This window comes from Balaenoptera acutorostrata, chromosome 20 (genome assembly GCF_949987535.1).
Source record: "Balaenoptera acutorostrata chromosome 20, mBalAcu1.1, whole genome shotgun sequence".
NCBI classification, from domain to species: domain Eukaryota; kingdom Metazoa; phylum Chordata; class Mammalia; order Artiodactyla; family Balaenopteridae; genus Balaenoptera; species Balaenoptera acutorostrata.
The window spans coordinates 10626480-10648175 of NC_080083.1; the positions used below are offsets into that span (position 1 = coordinate 10626480).

The following is a 21696-nucleotide window of genomic DNA, read 5'->3' on the forward strand; positions in this document are numbered from 1 at the left end:
TTACAGAAAAATTGTGAAGATACTACAGATTTGCCATATACTCCACTCCCAGTTTCCCCTATTAACGTCTTAATGTTAGTATGGTACATTTATCACAATTAATAAGTCAGTATTGATTATTGTTAACTAAAGTACTTTCTTCGTATTCAGATTTCATTATTTTTTACCCAAGTCCTTTTTTCTGTTCCATAGTCCCATCCAGGATACCACATTACATTTAGTCATGTCTCTTAGGCTTCTCTTGGCTGTGATAGTGTCTCAGCTTTTCCTTGTTTTTAATGACCTTTCTGTTATTTAAAAAAGTCATCTTTAAAAGTTTTGTTATTATGATATGCATCACTTGGAATTGTGAGGTCATTGTTGCATTAATAAATAACTCAATCTGTATTAAATTCTTTGCTTCTTCTCTCCTTTTTTTCCCTGATGATTTTAATCAGCAGACCTCTATAAGCGTCCCAAATTAGCCTTGGCTGAAGATATTTTAAGCTCACATGTCTTTTCCAAACAGGACTTAGTTCAAAATAAAATAAATGATGAAATGACTTTGCAAGCACTGGAAAACAAAGTGCGTCCCTCTTTTCTGAGAGATAGCATTTTTTTTTTTTTTTAAATCTCCACTCACATTTTGGCGTAGAAAATATTTTCCCTATCATGAACACTTTAGGATAAGCTTGGACTGTTTTAAATTCAGTGAATAAGATCAATTTTCATTTTCACTAGAAGGAAAAAAGCTAACTTTTTGAGTCTGCCTTTGTTTCTGTGTGAATATACGTGTGTGTATATAAAATAAAATTAAGTTTCTTACCAACTTGCTAGGTTATGGATGTTGTTTCCTTTTAATCCATGTTTTTGAGAGTGAAGGATGGAAAGCAGCATGGTTTTAAGGGTTATTTTTTGGGTTTGTTTCATGTAGATATCAAAAGTAAAATGATAAATACCCTGTTTAAATAATTAGATGGAAGCCCTTTTATACAAACATAATTTTCTAATATTTTAGGAAATGTTCTATTTTTTATGTTAAAAAATTAATTAGTCCTTTCAGTATTTGTAATAGATTATGGTTTCATTAATTTAGTAACCAGAATTATAAAAATTATTTATTATATGCATTTCCTTTTATATATAGATATTTTCCAACTCAGTTACTCAACTAATTAAAAAGTCAAATTTGTGGTTGCTTTCACTTTCTGAGACAGACCGCATTCTGTCTGTGGAATGTGTATCTCTCTAAATAAACCTGCTTTCACTTAAAAAAAAAAAAGTCAAATTTGTCTTAGTGGATCCATTTTGCTACTTATTCCCAAGTTCTAAATGGAATATTTGGGAAAGCTGTGATTATGACTTGACATTCAAAGTAATGCAGCATTTAAAAGTTAGACGTGGTTCAATTTTGTGAGTGCTAATACAGTGCCTGCTGGACTTATTTATTATACTAATTTTAATAAGTGGAGAGGTTAGAGTTTTTTAGAAAAGCAATAAATCAGTAAGTTGTAGCATTTAATTCTTTTTAACCATAGGCCCAAGAGGATGCTGAAAAACTTCGGTCTGTTGTGATGCCTATGGAGAAGGAAATTGCAGCTTTGAAAGATAAACTGACAGAGGCTGAAGACAAGATTAAAGAGCTGGAGGCCTCAAAGGTTGTGGAACATTGTAATCCATTTGCTTGAAACCAAGGTTTTGCCCTAATGCCATGAGCAAAATTAGAATACTAAGGGGGTAAAAACTGTAATTTAAACTATGCATCTTAAGACTCTTGCTTTCTTGAAAATGCAAGAAAATGTTTGGAGATGATTTTGCCCTTATGGATATTTAAAATAATGACAGTAGTGATGCTTGTGCTGCTTTGTTACAAAGTCAGTGTTTATTTTCTTAGCAAAATGAGACCTGATCTCTCTTGTTTTGTTATGAAGGAAAAGAAAGTTTTCAAAGGTGACTTTGTTTTCTGACATCAGCCCCAGAATTGATCTTTTAGAAATGACGTAGCTATAGTGTGACTGGATTTGTTGGCTATAAAGACACAACAGAAAAAATACAAAGGGATGTCAAACATTTTAATAATTAAAGTAGGAAAGAAAGAAAAAAAATTTTAGAGGTAGTAAACAGAAGCACAACATAGGAATGTAGAAATATATAGGAGTGTAGAAATGGGCATGTATCAGTAATCCTAGTAAGCTGATAATTACCTACTAAAAGAGACTAGATTTTAAAAATCAAAATTTATATTGCTTATAAGACATATACCTAAAATAAAACTACAAAGTAAGATTGGAAAAAAAAGAGAGAGAGACTTAAAGCAATGCCTTGTAAATTCTAATCAAAAGAAACTTGGTTTAGCAATTGTAATATGAAACAGATAGGATGAAAGGAAAAAAGAATTAATAGAGATAAAGAGGGACCCCTTGTAATTTATAATTCATCAATAAGATATGACAGTCATGCACTTGACTGCATCTTACATAGCCTTGAAATATGTGAACTAAAAAGTGACAATTATGAGGGGAAATTGACATTCACAATTATAGGAGGAGATTTAAACTGTCCTTTAGCAAATGATAGTGCAAGCAGAAAAAACATATTAGTAGGGATATAGGGGTTTTGAGCAACTTGATTAATAATTTAGATGTAATAGACATAGAATCCTGTCACTAAGAGAGTGAGAAAGAGACTATATTTTATACAGTAGTAGAGCATAGTAGTTAAGAGCTCAACACTTATTAGGTGGATGACCTTGGGCAAATTAATTAATCTTACTGTGCTTTGGTTTGCTCAACTGTAAAATGGGGATAATACTACCTCCTTCATAAGGCTGTCATGAGGATTATATAAGTTAACACATAAGGCACTTAGGGTAGTGCATGGAATAAATAAATATTGTTATTTTTAGGTACATTATACTTTTCATAATGTCACAAAGGAAATGTCATCAGATTTTGAAGATTTGATGTTATACACATCCAAATCTCTGACCACAGGTTATTAAATTATTTACAATAAAACATAGCTAAGATGAAATGTCTGGAAAATGAAAACAATTTAACTCATATGGAAAAAAGACTTGTAAAATATTTAGAGTGATTTGAATTTTTTACTCAATAATCTAAAAAAAGAACAATAGTACAAACAGTATGAATGGAAGGAAATAATGCAGATAAGAGCAGAAATTAATGAAATAGAAAAGCAAGAGGAAAATTGTGAATATAATGAAAAATATGGAAAAAGTAGTAAGATAGACAAACCTGATAAGCCTAATTAGGAAAAAAGAAAAAAGACTTAAACCATTAGAAATGAAAGAGGGAAATAACTACAAATAAGTAGAGACTTAAAAATAATAAATGATATGGACAATGTCACAGCAATAAGTTTGAAATGAAGTAAGTTTGGTGAAATGAAAAAATTTCTGATAGGAAATAATTAGCCAATATTGTCTCAAGATAAATTAGGAGAGCCGATGTAGTTAGTAACTATTAAAGAAAGTGAATTTATAGTCAGAATCTCCTTTTCTCCTGTCTCCTATCCTCCAAAAGACATTAGACTCAGTTAGTTTTGCAGACACGTTTTTCCAAACCTCTTGGAAAGAGGTAATCCTTACATTTTACAAGCTGTGTTAGAGAACAGAAAAAGAGGGAAAGCTCTCCAACTCATTTTATGAGACATAACTTTATTACAAACAAACTCACAAAAAGGTATTAAAAGAAAATTGTAGATCTATCTCATTTAGGAATACAGAAACAAAAATTTTCAGCTGGCTAGTTAAAAAGAAAAAAAAAAAAAGGAAAAGAAAAAGCAAAAAAGACATCATGATCAAAAAGGGATATTCCCAGGAATTTAGGATGGTATATCACCAGAAAACCTATTATTTTTATGTACCACATAAAAAGATTATAGGAGAAGAGTAATAAATTCATCTTAGATTCAGAAAGGCATTTGATAAATTTAAACACCCGATAACTTATTAAAGGGCTATTTATCAAACCTTCAGCAAACATCATACTTAATGATGAATGTTTAGCAGCCTTACCATTAATGATGGGAACATATGAGGAGACCCGTGCTCAGTGATTTTGTTCAGATTGTTTATGTGGTCCTAGGTGATAAGATAAGCCGAGATAAAGAAATGAGGCATAATAACTGGAAAGAAAGCGGTGAAACTGATTTTCTGTATAGGAAAGCAAGAGAATATTCAGACATACAATTAGACCTAATAAGAGTTCAGGAAAGTTGTTTCCAGCAAGATTAACATGCAAAAATAGTAGTGTTTGTGTACTCCAGTAGTATCCAACTTACAAATGCAATGGGGAAAAATTCCTGTTCACAATAGCAAACAAACAAACAAAACCTATATTAGTTACCTGAGAATATATCTAAATAAAAATGAGTCAGATCTTTATGGAACACATTATAAATGAAAATTTGAATACATGTGTGCTCCTGAGTGAGAAAATACTGTATTGTAAAGCAGGCAGTATATCCCCAAATTAATCTGTAAGTTCAAAATTCCCCTCAAAATCCAGCAGGGTTTAATAAGGAACTCGATAAGTAGATCCTAGAATTCATATGGACAAGCGAAGGATCAGAAATACACCCAGCAAAAATTTTTTTTAATTAATTAATTAAATTTATTTATTCTTGGCTGTGTTGGGTCTTCATTGCTGCGCGTGGACTTTCTCTAGTTGAGGTGAGCGGGGGCTACTCTTCGTTGTGGTGCGCGGGCTTCTCATTGCAGTGGCTTCTCTTGTTGTGAAGCACGGGCTCTAGGAGCGTGGGCTACAGTAGTTGTGGCACGCGGGCTCAGTAGTTGTGGCTTGTGTGCTCTAGAGCGCAGGCTCAGTAGTTGTGGCGCACGGGCTTAGTTGCTCCGTGGCATGTGGGATCTTCCCAGACCAGGGCTCAAACCCATGTCCCCTGCATTGGCAGGCAGATTCTTAACCGTTGCGCCACCAGGGAAGCCCCGACACCCAGCAAAATTTTGAAGAAGGCAAGGTATGGAGACTTGCCCTACCTACCAGTATTAAGACTTACAGTAGCTTTACTATTACTGTAGCTACTGTAATTAAGATAGTTTGTTGCTGGTTTAAAGATAAACAAATGGACCAGTGGAACAGAATAGAGAGCCCAGAAATATATCCATATATATATGGAAATTTGATATTTGACAGGTGGCATTACAAGTCAGTGGGAAAAGTATGGATTATTTAAAAATAGGCTTTTCAAAAAGTTATAAATATGGATTAAAGTGAGGTTAGCTTTCTACCTCACACTTTTCAAAAATTAATTTCAGTGAATTAAAATCTTAAGAGTAAACATAAATCTTTAAAACTTTTAGATGTTTAAAAAGGAGAATATGTTATGTGAGATACAAAAACATTTCTTAAATAAGGTAAAAATACTATGAAAGAAGAGATTGACAAATTTGCCTACATTAGAATATAAAACTTCCTTATTAAAAGATATCACAGGGCTTCCCTGGTGGCGCAGCAGTTGAGAATCTGCCTGCCAATGCAGGGGACACAGGTTCGAGCCCTGGTCTGGGAGGATCCCACATGCCGCGGAGCAACTAGGTCCGTGAGCCACAATTACTGAGCCTGTGCGTCTGGAGCCTGTGCTCTGCAACAAGAGAGGCCGCGATAGTGAGAGGCCCACGCACCGCGATGAAGAGTGGCCCCCACTCGCCACAACTAAAGAAAGCCCTCGCACAGAAACGAAGACTCAACACAGCCAAAAATAAATAAATAAATAAATAATAAAATTAAAAAAAAAAAAAAAAAAGATATCACAAAAAGTTGAAAGGAGAATTATAGACTGTTAAAAGTTATCTATACCTGACAAAAAATTAGTGTCCAAAATTAATAAAAATTGCCATGTCCATAAGTGACAAATGGCCCAACAGAGAAACAAGTAAAGAATATGAACAAGCAGTTCACAAAAGAGGAAGTTAAGGAATGTGAAAAGATATTCAGTCTCACTAGAAATCAATGAAATGTAAGTGAAAATCAAATGCCGTTTTATTCTTACCAGATTGTAAGTCTTACAACATAAATTTGTTGTGTTTATCCACTATTGGAGTGTGTGAAACTCTTCCCACTTTTCAGCTGCTGTTGTGAAGTTGGAATCCCTGTTGAATATTTTGGGAGTTCTCCGGCCCTTGTTGCTTCCCTTTACTTTCTCCTGCACAGACGCTGATACCATGTAATTCCATATAGGTAGCTTTCAGTGGTTTGTCCCCACCCTCTAATTATCGCTTTTTTTTCTTTTTGGTAGATGTTCATGTATTCTGAGTTCTGTTATCTTATTAGTTCTGTTGTTAGGGTGTGTGGAATTCAAGAAAATCCATGTACCACACATTCACTGTCACCATCTTCCCAGAGTTCTGCTCAGTAGCTTTCGAATGTTAGAAATTAATTCATTATTAATAGAGTCAAATATTTATTCTAAGAAGTAATAGCTGATAGAGTTAGTGGTTATATACCACCATTTTATATCTGACATATTGACTTTCCTTTATCATTAACTGAATTACCACCTCTCCAGGTGATAGGGAAAGTGCCTGACAACAGTCAGCACTTTGTCATGCTTGGTTAGTGTACAGTATGTTTCTGGTTGGCTGACAGCCTCCAGTGAAGCATCAAATGGCAGCTTAAATAATCATTTTAGTCCATGACCAGTGCTAATGTATTAATGGTCTAGGAGTAAAGATAACTGAAAACAGATCAGCCAGCTATTTCAAGTTGAAGAAATGGGAAGATAAAAGGCATAAATATAACCTTGAAAGTGAAATTAGACATAACCATTTGAAAAAGTTGAAAGTTAGTTTAAATGGCCACAATTTAGGATGGGCAATTTGTAAGGAAGGGTAGAGCAAGTGATTCTTTAATCACTTTATGGGGCAAGATTGCATTTTATTTTGGTTAGAACTATTTCAGATATTAGACTATATTGTTAATATTTGAAAATTATAGTTAATTGTTCAACAGAAATAAGACATTAAAAAAGAAGATGTAGGGCTTCCCTGGTGGTGCAGTGGTTGAGAATCTGCCTGCCAATGCAGGGGACATGGGTTCGAGCCCTGGTCTGGGAAGATCCTACATACCACGGAGCAACTGGGCCCGTGAGCCACAATTACTGAGCCTGCGCGTCTGGAGCCTGTGCTCCACAGCAAGAGAGGCCGCGATAGTGAAAGGCCCGCGCACCGTGATGAAGAGTGGTCCCCGCTTGCCACAACTAGAGAAAGCCCTCGCACAGAAATGAAGACACAACACAGCCATAAATAAATTAAAAAAACAAACAAACAAAACTTGACCTTTAAAAAAAAAAAAAAGATGTGATTTTAAAAAGTATTCTGCACTTGGCTTCAAGTTTATGTTCATTACAGTATGAGACAGGTTGTTTTTTCCATCATGGCTTCCTCTTTTTTCCTTCCATGAATTTATGTCTATGAAAATGTCTCCTTTTTATAAATTTAAGGCATTTGGAATTACCTCACCAGAAATCAAAGAAAAGCAAACTTACAAGAGTATGATACCATTTTTATCTTTAGAAAATACTGTTTAAAAAACAACAAAAATAAAAAATAAAAAACAACAGCAACCTGGGTTCACTGAGTATGTGATAAAATGAGCACATGTGTATGTTGCTCTGGGAATACAAATTGGAACCACCTGTTTAAAAGCAAGGTACAAAACTTATGTGTAATCTCAATTGTATATTTACTCTGGTGATGATTATGGATAATGCTTACTATTAATTATTGTCAATTGTGTTATTTTCCCAGTTTTCTTTAGTAAGTATATGTTTGTTTTGTAATTAAAAATTATAAATGTTAATTTGGGGGTAAATGTAAATTTACATAAATATAAATGTAAGCTTTTTTCAAGGCACCTCCAGAACTTACCATTATACCTAAGGTAGACACTGTTGGAAATTTTAGTTTAATGGAATTGCATCTTTTTCAGGTTAAAGAACTGAATCATTATCTGGAAGCTGAGAAATCTTGTAGGACTGATCTGGAGATGTACGTAGCTGTTTTGAATACTCAGAAATCTGTTTTACAGGAAGATGCTGAGAAACTTCGGAAAGAATTGCATGAAGGTAAATATATATTCTTTACATTTTTAATCTCAGTCTGTAAGAGAACTATGTAAGTAAAAGTGATATTGATTAATAACAGTAACAAATTCCAAAATGCCAATCCAACATGTTAGTGATTCAGTTTAAGCTTTGCAGTTGGTTTGAAAAGATATTTGGATTGTTAATGGTTTCTGTTTCCTCCAGGACCCCAGTAAGAATTCACAAACTCTGGGCAGAAAGATAATAGGAAGTTGCTGCTTAAACTGCTTTTGCTCCAAACCTATTTTGGTGGAGGTGAATTAGCAAAAGTGAAAATGGGACAGAGAGGGCAGATGGTATATTCTAGTGTTCTTAAGTAGCACCCCTGTTTATAAGAGATAATTTTGATTTCGCTAGTCTGGTAGCAGAGTGATGCAGAAATTGACTCTGTTTTCTCAGGATAGGGGAAATAGGCTCATCCTTTCCCATTAAAATATATATTTGTCTTTAATTCTTTTGAATCTTGTATACCTGAGATTCGTAATAACCTTTTTGTGTCACAGACTGCTTTGGCAGTCTTGTGAAGCCCTCTCAGAATAATGTTTTTAATACATAAAATACATAGAATTATAAAAGAAATCAATTATATTATAAAACAGTTATCAAAATATAAATAACTGCAAACTTATAGTAATAAATGTGCTATTTTATCAATGCATTAAATAACAAGGTCTAGTACCAGGTCTAATAACTACTGTAATTTTGAAGTATGATGAGCATAAATAATATATTAAGATATCTGCAGCAGCTTTACTGAGATACAAAAGTATCTATGACTCCTGTTAGTGACCAAGTCATGGGTATTGTTATACTTACTGTGGTTTGTTGTCTATATTTTATAATTGAAGGAAATGATAAATTTCAGTTAGAGGTTAGTGAAAATAAAGGTTAAATTTTTACCTCATCTAAATGCATGGACCTCTTGAAATCTTATATTCGTTGCAGGTTATACTAGTAACATGTTTTAATATGAAAATTTAAGACTGTGGTCATGGAAAATATAGCTCTTCCATAAATAATTCAGGTTTGCATAGGAGTTAGGTTTTTATCCCAAATAGTGGGAAGTTGAAATTATATAAGCCTACAGAATTATTTTATAAAATGTTATTAAAGTAATCCAGTGTTTGAGTCTTTGGCTCTCAGAAAATGCTTTTCAAAAGTGCTGCTGCAGTCAAAAAGACACTCAAACTCTGAAAGGGTGTCCAGAAGAAATAGGACTTTCTGTTTAACCTATGTGTCCCAACCCTTCCAGAAATAGTACAAGACTACCAGACCTTCCTAATATACCTGGAGAAGTATCTGAGAAGTTTCATTAAAATGAGTAAGGGGGTAGAGTAATTTCTACTGAAACATTCACACCAAAAAAGTAGTATTTACGTGAAAAGAAGATAGTTAAAAATTGAGCAGCAGTGTAAATTAGAGCCTAAATTGAGGAAATTAGATATGCAACCAAGTGCAGTGCAGTTGCATATCATGTGTGTTAGGAAGTGTGTTAGGAGGCAACGGTGCCATGAATAGGCTTCTTAAAAGAGGTTGTTAAGTGGAGTTTTGAAAGATAGGTAGGTAGGTGTTTGTCAGGTCGTCAGAGAGGAGCATGGCATTCAAGGCCATTTGCATGTGGTGCAACAAGGTAACGAAACTGTAAGAAATACAGTTCAGCAAAATTAAAATGCAAGAGGCAGTGGGGCGAAATGTGAGACAGGAGAGGTTGACATGGGCCAGATCCTGGAGACCTTATGCTAAGGATTCTGGATTTTATCGTGTTGGTAATAAGTAGGCTCTGAAGGATTTAGAAGTTTTTTTTTTTCCTAAATAACAGCTTTACCGAGATAAGGTACCTGTTCAATGATGTTTAATATATTCACAAAGTCGTACACCATCACCACTATCTACCTCCAGAACATTTTCATTACTCCAAAAAGAAATTTTGTAACCATTACCAGTCATTCCCTATTCTCTTCTTCCCCCCAGCCCCTGGCTACCACTAATCTACTTTCTGTCTCTATAGATTTGCCTATTCTGGACTTCTGTATAAATGGGATTATACAGTATGTGGCCTTTTGTGTCTGGCTTCTCTGAAGGGTTTTAAGCTTGAGAGTGGTAATGTTTTACCTTCTAGAGAGTTCAGTTTTACAGCAGTGTGGAGGATAGAATAGAGAGGGCCAGACGAATGGCAGGAAGGGTTATGAAGAGACTCCTGTTGTAGTTGTCTAAGTCCTAAATCTAAGGCAGAAGGCAGAAGATGGAGTGTCATATCACACAGGAAGTAGCATTAGTAGGCCTCTGTCACAGTTGAATGTGTTGGGTGAGGAAAAGTCAGAAGTATGACTTTTCTCTCAGGTTTCTGGCTTGGGTAACTGGGTAGATGGGCTGATAGATGATACCATTTATTCTTTTTTTCCCAAAGAAGATGGCTGAGCTGATGAATATCAATAACACAAGCATTTACAAAGATTCTTTGACTTATCCTGAGAGGTCAAAACTAAATGGACTCAAGAAGGATTCCTGGATAACAAGATTTATTCAGAATGTATTAAAGACAATTAGGAGTGGTTACTATGTGTTTTCCCTTTAGAGCAGTGTTTCCCAAATTGTATTCCCTAGAACATTTGTTACGTGAGTGGCACTGTGGAAAGAATTTTTTGGTCAAATAAATTTGGGAGGTATTGTATTATATATCACCTTACAAGAGAACATAGACATACTTGCGACCCTGAGTTCAAAGTCCTGCAGTAAAGAGATCTTTAAAAAAAAGTTTTTAACCCAAGGTTTCTGAAACTCACTGAGCACAGAAATCTTTTTTTCACACGTTGCTCTTCCTAGGAACACACTTTGGGAGACTCTGCTTAGACAGGTGGTGTGGGGACAGCTGCCTTGTCCTATGGCAGGTTGCCCCTGGGTTCTTGTCAGAGGCAGAATCCCAGACCGGATGGACCTTTGGCCGGGTCTAGTCTAGTTAGTCCTATGTTAAAGAAATTGCCTACCATTAAAATTCAGTGTTTTTGGTTGGGGGATTCCTAAACAGTATGCCATCTCTTGGAGCAAGAGCGACAACAGCACAACCAGTTGAAACACACGTGGCAGAAGGCCAATGACCAGTTCCTGGAATCTCAGCGTTTGCTGATGAGGGACATGCAGCGAATGGAAATTGTGCTAACTTCAGAACAGCTCCGACAAGTTGAAGAACTGAAGAAGAAAGATCAGGTGAATACCAGTTTTGTAGGACTTGTTTGCCTTGTTAATAAACCACTCCACCCCGACACATCATATTTCTTTATGTATATTATAGATTGACTTAAGCCTGAAACAAAGTTGATGTATGCCATTTCAAAAAACATAATAGCTGCATTTGAGGGATTTTGTTTTTCAACTTTAGAAATGGCCTTGTCTGGGGGGAAGGGGAAGAACTGATTTAGATCCTCTTCAGTCTGCAGGATGCAGTAGTGCATATTTCTGAGAAAATCTTTCTCTACAGTTCTGTCCAGTTCTCCTAGGGCTCCTGAATTGTGTTAATCCAGGCCATGTCTTTTGTGACATTGCTCTGAAAGCCTTATTAGACAGTGATGGGTGGGGATGGAGGGGCTGAGTGACATGAAAAGGCAGGTGTCTAGAGGGCTGCATACCCAGGATCCTGTTTTCTCCTTATCTTAAAAAACAATTAAATTATATGAGTAATACATAAATACATTCTCATGTTAAAATATTTTGTTTTAAATACAAAGTGAAAAAATAAAGTGATAAAGTGAAAATCTCCCTTGACATCTCACATACTTCCCTTCACAGAAATAACCACTTTTATAATCAGGAATAATCAGTTTGGAAGGTAGTATTCCACACCACTTCTATGTGTTTATAAGTGTATATTCACGTTTCTTTTTTTTTTTCCCCCACACAACTGAAATCATAGTATAAGTATTCTGTAGCTTATTTTTCTCATAAGCATCATCTTGGATATATTTTCACTTTAGAGATCTGTCTCGTTCTTGTTAGCTGGTGACATGGATGCACTATGTTTGATTTAATCCTTCTCTTTGTAGTGGGCATCTAGATGGTTTCTTTCTTTCTTCTTTTTTTTTTGTCATTTCAAATAGTTTTGCAGCTAATATCCTATACTGTGTTGTGTATGTGTGCAAATATTTCCCTAGGATAGCTGTGTAGAAGCTTTTGTAGGTACTGTAAGAAATATTTTAAATTATCTTGTGTAACTTAGGTTAGATTTTGTTTTTCAGAAGTTTCTTCCTTTTTAAATTTCTTTTCTCTTAATTGATTCATTCATCTTGTGTGTAGACACAGTCAACTTGAGGATTTAGATTCTAAAGTACAGATACAATCATGCTTTTCCTGCTTCCCATTAGAGTAGTCTAAATTCCAGAACTGGTCATTTAAGGCCTGTGCGCCAGCATTGTGCTAAGGCTTTATATGTAAAGCTTTATCTCATGTGGTTCTCAAAACAGAAAAACACACAACAAAAATTCCCATATGAGATAGGGACTAATGGCATATCTGAGGGTTGACCAGTCTCTGATTCCAGAGTCTAAGCACTTAATCACCACCCCCTTCTCCATGTACCTCACTACTCATGTGCCTGCCCTCTTTTTAGTCACATGAGATTATTCAGTATTCCCCACATGCCTGCTCTTCCGTGGCCCTCTCCGTTTTACATACTTCTTTTCTCCCTGGAACCCTTGCTTGTCTCCTCTCATACAATTGGCAAACTCATCTTACTGATTCTTCAAGATCCAGCTCAAGTGTTACCTTCTTTGGGCCCCCCTTTCTAGCTCCCTCAGATGAAATCTTTGTCTTCTCTCCTATAGGACCTTGTACATACTTATATAGTGATGTAATCGTGTATTTGTCCCTCCCCACTAGAGTGTTTTGCGGGGGGGGCATTGAAGGTATCTTTGATCTTTGTTGAGTGAATTACTACATCAGCTTCAATCATTCATTTGTATTTCATATAAATTTGTACATGTTTCAAATGGAAGTGTAATGCCATAACTTTTTCCTATTTGTTTTCCATAATAAGCTGAAGGAACAGTCTATGTAAATTTTCTTTCTCAAATCACTTGAAGAAGAGGTGGGTGATTTGCTCTCTTTTGTTTTGCCTTTCATGTAGTATACTTTTATATTTGTTTTGAGTGGTTAAAGAACTGTGGGAATCATTAAGTATAGATTACCTGGGTAATATGTATTTTTTCTTCCTAACTTTTAGGAGGAAGATGAACAACAAAGACTTAGTAAGAGAAAGGATCACAAAAAAACAAATGTTGAGGAAGAAGTAAAAATACCAGTAGTGTGTGCTTTAACTCATGAAGAATCTTCAGCCCAGTTATCAAATGAGGAGGTATAATGAATCTATAATTAAAATCATCATATACACAGTGTTAACCATTTTTAGCTTCTCTTACATCAGTCAGTTACATTGTTCATATGGGAAGTGGGTAGTAGCTACTAGCTGAAAATTAGATAAAGTGATAATACTTTATTTTCAGCTGTTTTCACAGTATTATAGGTAGTACAATTTGAAACACGCAGTTTCTCTCATGGTCTGTGAAACAATTAGATGTTCTTTTTTCTAGCGGTTCCAAAATTAAACCATCAGAAGAAAATTTAAATAATATCTGCAAAATCTTTTTTTTTTTTTTTTAAATAAATTTATTTATTTATTTTTGGCTGAGTTGGGTCTTCGTTGCTGGGCGCGGGCTTTCTCTAGTTGTGGCGAGCAGGGGCTTCTCTTCATTGTGGTGCGCGGGCTTCTCATTTCAGTGGCTTCTCTTGTTGCAGAGCACGGGCTCTAGGCTCACGGGCTTCAGTAGTTGTGGCACGTGGGCTCAGTAGTTGTGTCTCGTGGGCTCTAGAGCGCAGGCTCAGTAGTTGTGGTACACGGGCTTAGTTGCTCCGCGGCATGTGGGATCTTCCCTGACCAGGGCTCTAACCTGTGTGCCCTGCATTGGCAGGCGGATTCTTAACCACTGTGCCACCAGGGAAACCCCTGCAAAATCATTTTTGATATGAATAAATGTTTCTAATACTTTGAGCTTTTGTTTAAAAGAGATTTTATCTAAAGTATTGAAACATTTAATTCTGTATGGCCTGTATTTGAGTATTACCAAGTATTAGATCTTAAGCCCTGAGAAGAGTGTATGGGGTTTGGCAGATTGTGATGGAGTAGGGTAGAACATTTCAGGTATTGGGAATGGGCAGAGTAGAGAGACTTGGAGGTGTAAAGTGTAAAGTGGTGTTCCTATGGCCTCATCGCCTCTCACCCACATGTGGCAAGGGCCTCCTCATTACATTTCCTGTCTTCAGCCTGTCCCATTCCACTGTACCCTCAGCATTACTGTCAGATTTATTTTTCTTAAGTGCAGCTATAGTCAGGCTACTCCCCTAGTCAGAACCACCACTCACTCCCATTACCTACACAATTAAGTGCAACTTCCTCACTCAGACAGTCAAGACCCTTCATAATATGCACTCTGTTTTAGCCACATTGCTCATCTTGTTGTGCTATACTCTCTGCCTTGCACATTGGTTCCTTTACCTGGAGTGCTTACCTCCCTCTGCCTTTCTGAGTTCTGGAATTCTTCTATTCATCCTTCAAGACTCAAGCTGATATCTCTTCTTCAGGGAAGGAAATGCTTTGTTAATTGACTTTAGGGTAAAAACTAAGGTCCCCAGCTTGCCATACAAGGGCCTTTGGAGTTGAATTGACCCTTCCAGCCTTAGCATACTCTCCACTTCATCACGGCCAGACGTTTCTACTAGCTGTCCATGCTCATATGCATTGTTTATACTGTCCCTGCTGTTTAGAGATTCATACTTACTCCCCCACCCCTACCTCCTTTCCCTGCCTGGTGAACCAGTTTCAGGTAAATTGGATAAGGGTCTTTTCTCACTTTCAAAGGTATTATGTTTCTGTTTAGTTTGTAGATTTACGCTGAGCCATGTAAAATCTACTTGCTGGTGGCTCATATTTCCATGTTTATGGATTATTTGACATTGAAAAAATGCTTTAAAAAATCCTAGTGGACACTGAAAAGTATGATGTAATTGTTTTTGTACATTCTCTCTCTTGGCTCATACACTGAGAACCTTGCCCTGATTCTGCTTTGTCTTTTTTTTAAAATAGACTTCCAAGAGAATGTCTCAATTTTTGTGTACTGCCAAATATTATGTGGTTTCTGCATCATGCAGTCCTGTGTCCAGGAATGTTTGGCAAAGTTTCAAACTTTAAAAAAATATTTTAGCAGGAAAACAGGAAAAGGAAATTTGTTGTGATTTACAGTGAAGCACTTAAAATTTTTTAATAGTGTCTTAACAGATTTATACTGTATATTGTGCATAACATTTTCTGACATTGAAATATCTTATAGCCTTTCAGATCTGATGTTTTGCAGTTTGAATGTTGAATGTACTTGTTTTGTATTGAGAGGCAGTGACAGTTTACTTTAGCCTGTTGATTTAAAGTTAATATGGAATGCTTTGGAGACTTAGATATATTGCTAAAGCCACTTAAAATTTGTAGGACCCTATATCTTCTTTAACCTAAATGCTTAGAATATGCTTTTCTCACCACAAAAGTAATATGTGTTCATTATGGAAAATTTGGAAAGTACAGAACGTCATACAAAATAAAAATAACTGATAATTCTACTAGCCAGAGATACCACCACTAACATTTTGGTATGTACCTCTCCTTTCCCTCTTTTTCCATTTCCAAAGGTAACATATGTGTGTTTCTATTTGTACTTTTTAAACATAATACAGATTGTAACTGTACATGATGTTTTATGTACATTTTTTCCCCCACTTAAATCTGTCTTTAAAGGTTTTGGCACATGAGTAAGTGTTTTCCCCCAAAATGATATTTAATGACTAACAGTATTTCAGCATGTAAATGTACCATAATTCCTTAATCTCCTACAAATTGATTTGTGCCCAGGTTTTAATTTATAAAGGTGACTGAGTGATGACAGAGAGAGGTTAATGCCATTGAACAAGAAGTTTAATGTTACAGTCCCTCTAGAAATGAGAGTCATGGTACACTGTGCAGAGTCACATGGAGAAGCACCAGAGTCGGTCATGAAGCAAAAGCAGGAGCAAGGGGAAAACACGGACCACAGCCATTATTGGGATTTTCGAGGGAAAGGTAGGGCAGGGTAAATAGCATAGGACTGGCTAGTTTGAATAAATCCAGTGGGCTTTGGGGCATAGAGTCTATCTTCAGTTTTCTGGTACCTGGCCCTGGGTTGATTTAGAGCAGGGGAAATACTGGCTTGGTGTGTAAGAGTTAGATAAAGGAGTTGGTTGGGAGTATCGACTTGAGATTGGTTGATTTAGATGTGAAAGACATATTCATAGGCAAGTTGTTTATTATTTCTAGGAATTAGCTAGTTTGGAAGAGGCAGTCTCTCCTCAGCCAGCAAGGCCTTCAAAAGGTCAAAAACATCATAAAATATAGAAAATAAGCATGATTAACACACTAACAGATAGTCAATTATTTCATTTTTCACTAGTAAAAAAATTTTCATTATTATGAGTAATGCCATAACGCTATTATATATAACTCTTCTTTGTATAAAAGTCATGGACTTATCTGATTACTCCTTTAATATAAGTTCTTGGCAAGAGAACTGCTGAGTTTAAGAGCGTAAACAAACATATTGTTGAATCATCTTTCAGAAACAGTGTAACAGTTTACATACCCCTACAAGTATATGTTCCTTGTAAGTGTTGTTATCAGCATGGTAGTCTGGTGTGTTTTAAATGGCCCTCACAACTTTCTTGTCCCTATCCCCTCCTTCTTTGGTGTCACAGTAGCATTGTGTTAATACATGATAACGTTAGATATCGTGTTCCTTTATAAGCTAACAGAATGCGCTCTCTCCAATTTTTATTAGGGTGCTTATTTGGGACCTTTGCCATAGCTAGCTCAGTATATACTAGATTTGTGTTCCTCAGCCATCGGAATTTCACAGTTTAAAAAACCTTAAAAAAACCCCCACAACCTTTAAAAAGAAATAAATGGAGGAATTAACATAAAAGTTGTCAACATTTTATTATACCAAGTAAGGATATTTTTAAAACATTGAAAGAAAATCTGTATTTTAGTCTTTTCCAGTTCATAAAAGGAAGGACATTTAACAACAAAAAGTAGAAAGGATAGTATCTTAAAATAAAAGCCAGTTCTTTAAATTGAATAAATTTAGTTTCAAGAAAAACTTGCTACATTTTCCTTGCTTTCTGATTTTCCTACAAACTGTGCTAGAATGGTACTGGTGTGCTTTTTTGGCTTTGGGAGTGTGCTGCACCACATTAAAAAAAAAAATTGAAATGGAATTCACATAACAAAAAATTAACCATTTAAAATGTGCAATTCAATGGCCTTTAGTACATTTACAATGTTGTGCAACCATTACCTGTCTAGTTTCAGAAGATTGTCATCGCCCCCAAAAGAGACCCCTTATATCACTAAGGAGTCACTCCCTACTCTCCTTTCCCTTTAACCTCTGGCAACCACTAATTTGTTTTTGGTCTCTGGGGATTTACCTATTCTGGATATTTCATAGAGATGGAATCGTACAGTGTGTGACCTTTTGCGTCTGGCTTCTTTCACTTGATGCAGCCTTATTTAACATGTTGATTACACCTTGCTTGAAACTTAGTTTCTAGTGTACAACATTATCATCATTTCCCATCTATTCTCGGTACTCCTTCCTCTGTCCGTCCCCAAAATGGACAAAATTGATGTTTCTCAGGGCCTTACCCTTGGCTTTCTTCATATCCTACAGACTCATCCTAAGTGTTCTGATTTGCTGCCGTGGCTTTAATTATTACTGTATAGTGGTTACTCCCAAGTCTCTATCTAAAGACTTCTTTGTCCCTCTACTGGGTGGACATCTCTACTTGGATATACAGCAGGCACCTCGTGTTCCATATACCCAATACTGAATTTCAGGAGACCTTCCCTGATTCTTATGTCTGGGCTGAATTCCTCTCCTTGAGCTCCCAGAGCATTCAGTACATAGCTGTAGCCTGTCATTTTATTGAATATGATATTCTAATAGCCTGTTTACTTGGTTCACTTGTTTATTTTTTTCATGAAACTAAGCATTTTGAAGTCAGAGATTGTTCACAGTTGTATCCTGAGTGCTTGGTTTAGTGCCCAGGATATAGAAGACAATAAATGTTTGTTCAATTAATATATGAAGGCAGCACACTGAAGATTGTCATGTGTAACGTGTGGCAAAATACTTTATAAAATATGGTAGTTTTTCTCTTTGAAAATATCAGGAATTGTCTAACTGGCAATGTATTTTAACATTTCAGGAGCATTTAGATAGCAACCATGGTTCAGTCCATTCTTTAGATGCAGACTTACTGTTGCCATCCGGGGATCCATTCAGTAAATCAGACAATGACATGTTTAAAGATGGACTCAGGAGAGCACAGTCTACAGACAGCTTGGGAACCTCAGGCTCACTGCAATCCAAAGCTTTAGGCTATAACTACAAAGCAAAATCTGCTGGGAACCTGGACGAATCAGATTTTGGACCGTTGGTAGGAGCAGATTCGGTGACTGAGAACTTTGATACCGCCTCCCTTGGGTCACTGCAAATGCCAAGTGGGTTTATGTTAACCAAAGATCAGGAAAGAGCAATCAAGGCGATGACACCAGAACAAGAAGAAACGGCATCCCTCCTGTCTAGTGTCACACAGGGTATGGAAAGTGCTTATGTGTCTCCCAGTGGTTACCGCTTAGTCAGTGAGACAGAATGGAATCTCCTGCAGAAAGAGGTGAGTTATCTTCCTGACTTCTCCTCTCGCTCACTTTGGGGGATACTGGGTAGCTCTGGATTCATTGTTCATTCAAGAGATGGTCCCTGGAGTCAATGCTCGCACTTGTTGCCAGCAAATGGGTGTTAACCCATATTGTCTGACCCTTGTCATTGTCTGCTTTGGCTGTTCCTGGTGATTATGACAGAGAAGGGAACTAACTAGCTGATTGTGTTAAGTGTGAACTTCTCCACCTGAAGTCACATCTCTTAAGTTGGAGCGATCTGCTTGAATAGCATAGCTAACTTTGTGTAGCCCGAATTTGGTTTCCTTGCAGTTTTCTATAATCTCAGTGTATTCCAAGATGCATATTCTTTCATCTTTCCTTGAGGTCTAAAGTACAAATGCTTTTCAGCAGTTGATGCTTAGAATGAGTTTAAGGAGGGGGTGGAAAATATGGGAGAGAAGAGAAGGCAACCTTTTTTTTTTTTTTTTAAAGGATTTTCTTTTTTATTTATTTATTTATTTATTTATTTATTTTTGGCTGTGTTGGGTCTTCGGTTCGTGCGAGGGCTTTCTCCAGTTGCGGCAAGCGGGGGCCACTCTTCATCGCGGTGCGCGGGCCTTTCTCTATCGCAGCCCCTCCCGTTGCGGGGCACAGGCTCCAGACGCGCAGGCTCAGCAATTGTGGCTCACGGGCCCAGCTGCTCCGTGGCATGTGGGATCTTCCCAGACCAGGGCTCGAACCCGTGTCCCCTGCATTAGCAGGCAGATTCTCAACCACTGCGCCACCAGGGAAGCCCGAGAAGGCAACCTTTAATGAGGTTAATTTTCCTCCTAATAGTATTTGCAAACTCAGAAGTAAGATTAGGAGATAAAAACTTAAATATGTATTTGCATAGTGCTTTACAGATTACAAAGCCTTTTCACATACCTCTTCTCTTTGAGCTGCTTGATAATAATGAGACAATCAGGGCATGATTTTCTCCAACTTATGGATGAGGAAACTGGCTCAGAAAGGTCAAATGAGTTGCTCAAGTTTCCCCTTCGACTAAGTAGCAAACCTGGGTTAGGATACAGGTTTTATGACTTCCAGTGCTTTATTTTACTCAGGGCTACTTCTCTTTAAAGAAGCTGTTGATTAGCAAGTGGAACAGCTTATTAAGCCTGAAAGAAACTGTTCTCCTTGGTCTCATGCAAAACGTTTGAGAAGGTGCTATTTAATTGTTTCATACCTCCTTTGTGCTTGGAGCTGGTGAAATGGTTAATTTGCACTCCACCCTTCCCCATCCCCTCCCTTGTTGGGTAGTATTGATTTAAATTGTGAGTGCCACGGTGTAGTACCTTTTGCTTTCCTTGTGTTTCTCTCAAATGTGGTGTTTTGTGGCCCTTAGCCTCTTGATAAAGTTGTGTCCCTTGTTTTCCTGTCATACTTATATTGGACTTATGATTTTTTAGAATCCTGCTCTCTATTGTAACTTCTTGCCATAAGTCCCTGAATAAATTGTTTACTCCATTTTCTACTTCGAGTAACATAGGTAAGACTGCATGTGTTCCTCAAGTATGTGATGTAGACTTGTTCTGTTCTGCCTGATAAGAGGTAATTTTGGTGCCCTTCAGGTACATAATGCTGGAAATAAACTTGGTAGACGTTGTGATATGTGTTCCAATTATGAAAAACAGTTACAAGGAATTCAGATTCAAGAGGCTGAAACAAGAGACCAGGTGAGTTTCTTTTGGGGTGTGCGAAGTTGGTGAGCTGTTGTAGTTCTCACTGGCGGTGCTGAATTAATTGCCCTTCACCCCTCCCAGTTTGCTTTATGAAGTATACTCATCTCCTTAAGTCTGAAATAATCTGGTACATGCAACATCAGTTACATTTCCAGTGGGAGCACACTATAGAATTTTTGCTTTTGTGTGTCTTTGCTTCATTAGCTTGCCCAATACCACACAGGTCAGCTCAGCTGGCATATCTCCTCTCGCAACCTGTTCCTTCTGCCCAAGGCCTAGAAGTGTTATTGTCAGGAATGCATGCACACGGAAAGTGCTTTATGATACAGAGATTTAGGGAGATAAGGGGTTGGGTTGACTGTTGCTTCTAATTGGATAAAACTTAATTGAATATTACATTAATCAGTATTTGTACTCTTCATTGCTTATTGCCTAATTCTTGTCATAAATTTGTTGAAGTAAGTTTAGTTTGCAGGGTCACAGAAATTAAGATTTGGTAGATTAGGTATGCTGAAACTGAAAAGTGCCTTTCCAAATACAGTGCCTAATAATGGGTTCCCTGATAACATTTAGGAAATGATGTAGAACTTCATGAGAGTAAACTTGTGAAAGCATATGTAAGGAAAAAATAACTTTTTTCTTATATTTCCAAATTGTTCTTTGGTTATTATGGAGAGTGTTACCCTAGTCTTCAAAATAAACTTAAGCAGGTTAGAATGATGGTTTAATATTTTCAAATGCCTTTGGCATTAATTTTCTCCATATATGCTTTTTTTTTTTTTTTTAGATGGCTTAGAGGTAAATTTCTAACGCTATTTGTGAAGCTACTATATCAATAGTTGGCCTCTGATAGTGTGGTATAGAAATGGGGTATCTTGGATTCCATAGTCGTGTCAATAGACATTTGACTCTTGCTTCATCTGTGCAGGCACTTCGCTGGGTTCTGAGTATTCAGATACAGATAGAACACCGTACTGCCCATAGGGAGCTTTCAGTGTTCAATCCAAGCCATCAGTTCAATATGGTTTGTTCCTGTACGTGTACAAATAGAACTAGAGGATGAGCAGAGGCATCTAAGTTAACTAT

General features: G+C 36.7%; 1 protein-coding gene across 2 annotated transcripts in view; it reads left to right on the plus strand.

Moving 5' to 3' along the window:
• Window positions 1-21696, plus strand: part of RABEP1 (rabaptin, RAB GTPase binding effector protein 1) — a 105867-nt gene that overhangs the window by 61138 nt on the left and 23033 nt on the right. For both annotated transcript variants that reach the window (XM_057535477.1, XM_057535479.1), the window contains 6 exons: window positions 1518-1637; window positions 7950-8085; window positions 11129-11307; window positions 13316-13447; window positions 18433-18900; window positions 20500-20604. In XM_057535477.1, coding sequence (XP_057391460.1) covers window positions 1518-1637; window positions 7950-8085; window positions 11129-11307; window positions 13316-13447; window positions 18433-18900; window positions 20500-20604 — 1140 coding nt within the window. The remainder of the gene's footprint in view (window positions 1-1517; window positions 1638-7949; window positions 8086-11128; window positions 11308-13315; window positions 13448-18432; window positions 18901-20499; window positions 20605-21696) is intronic.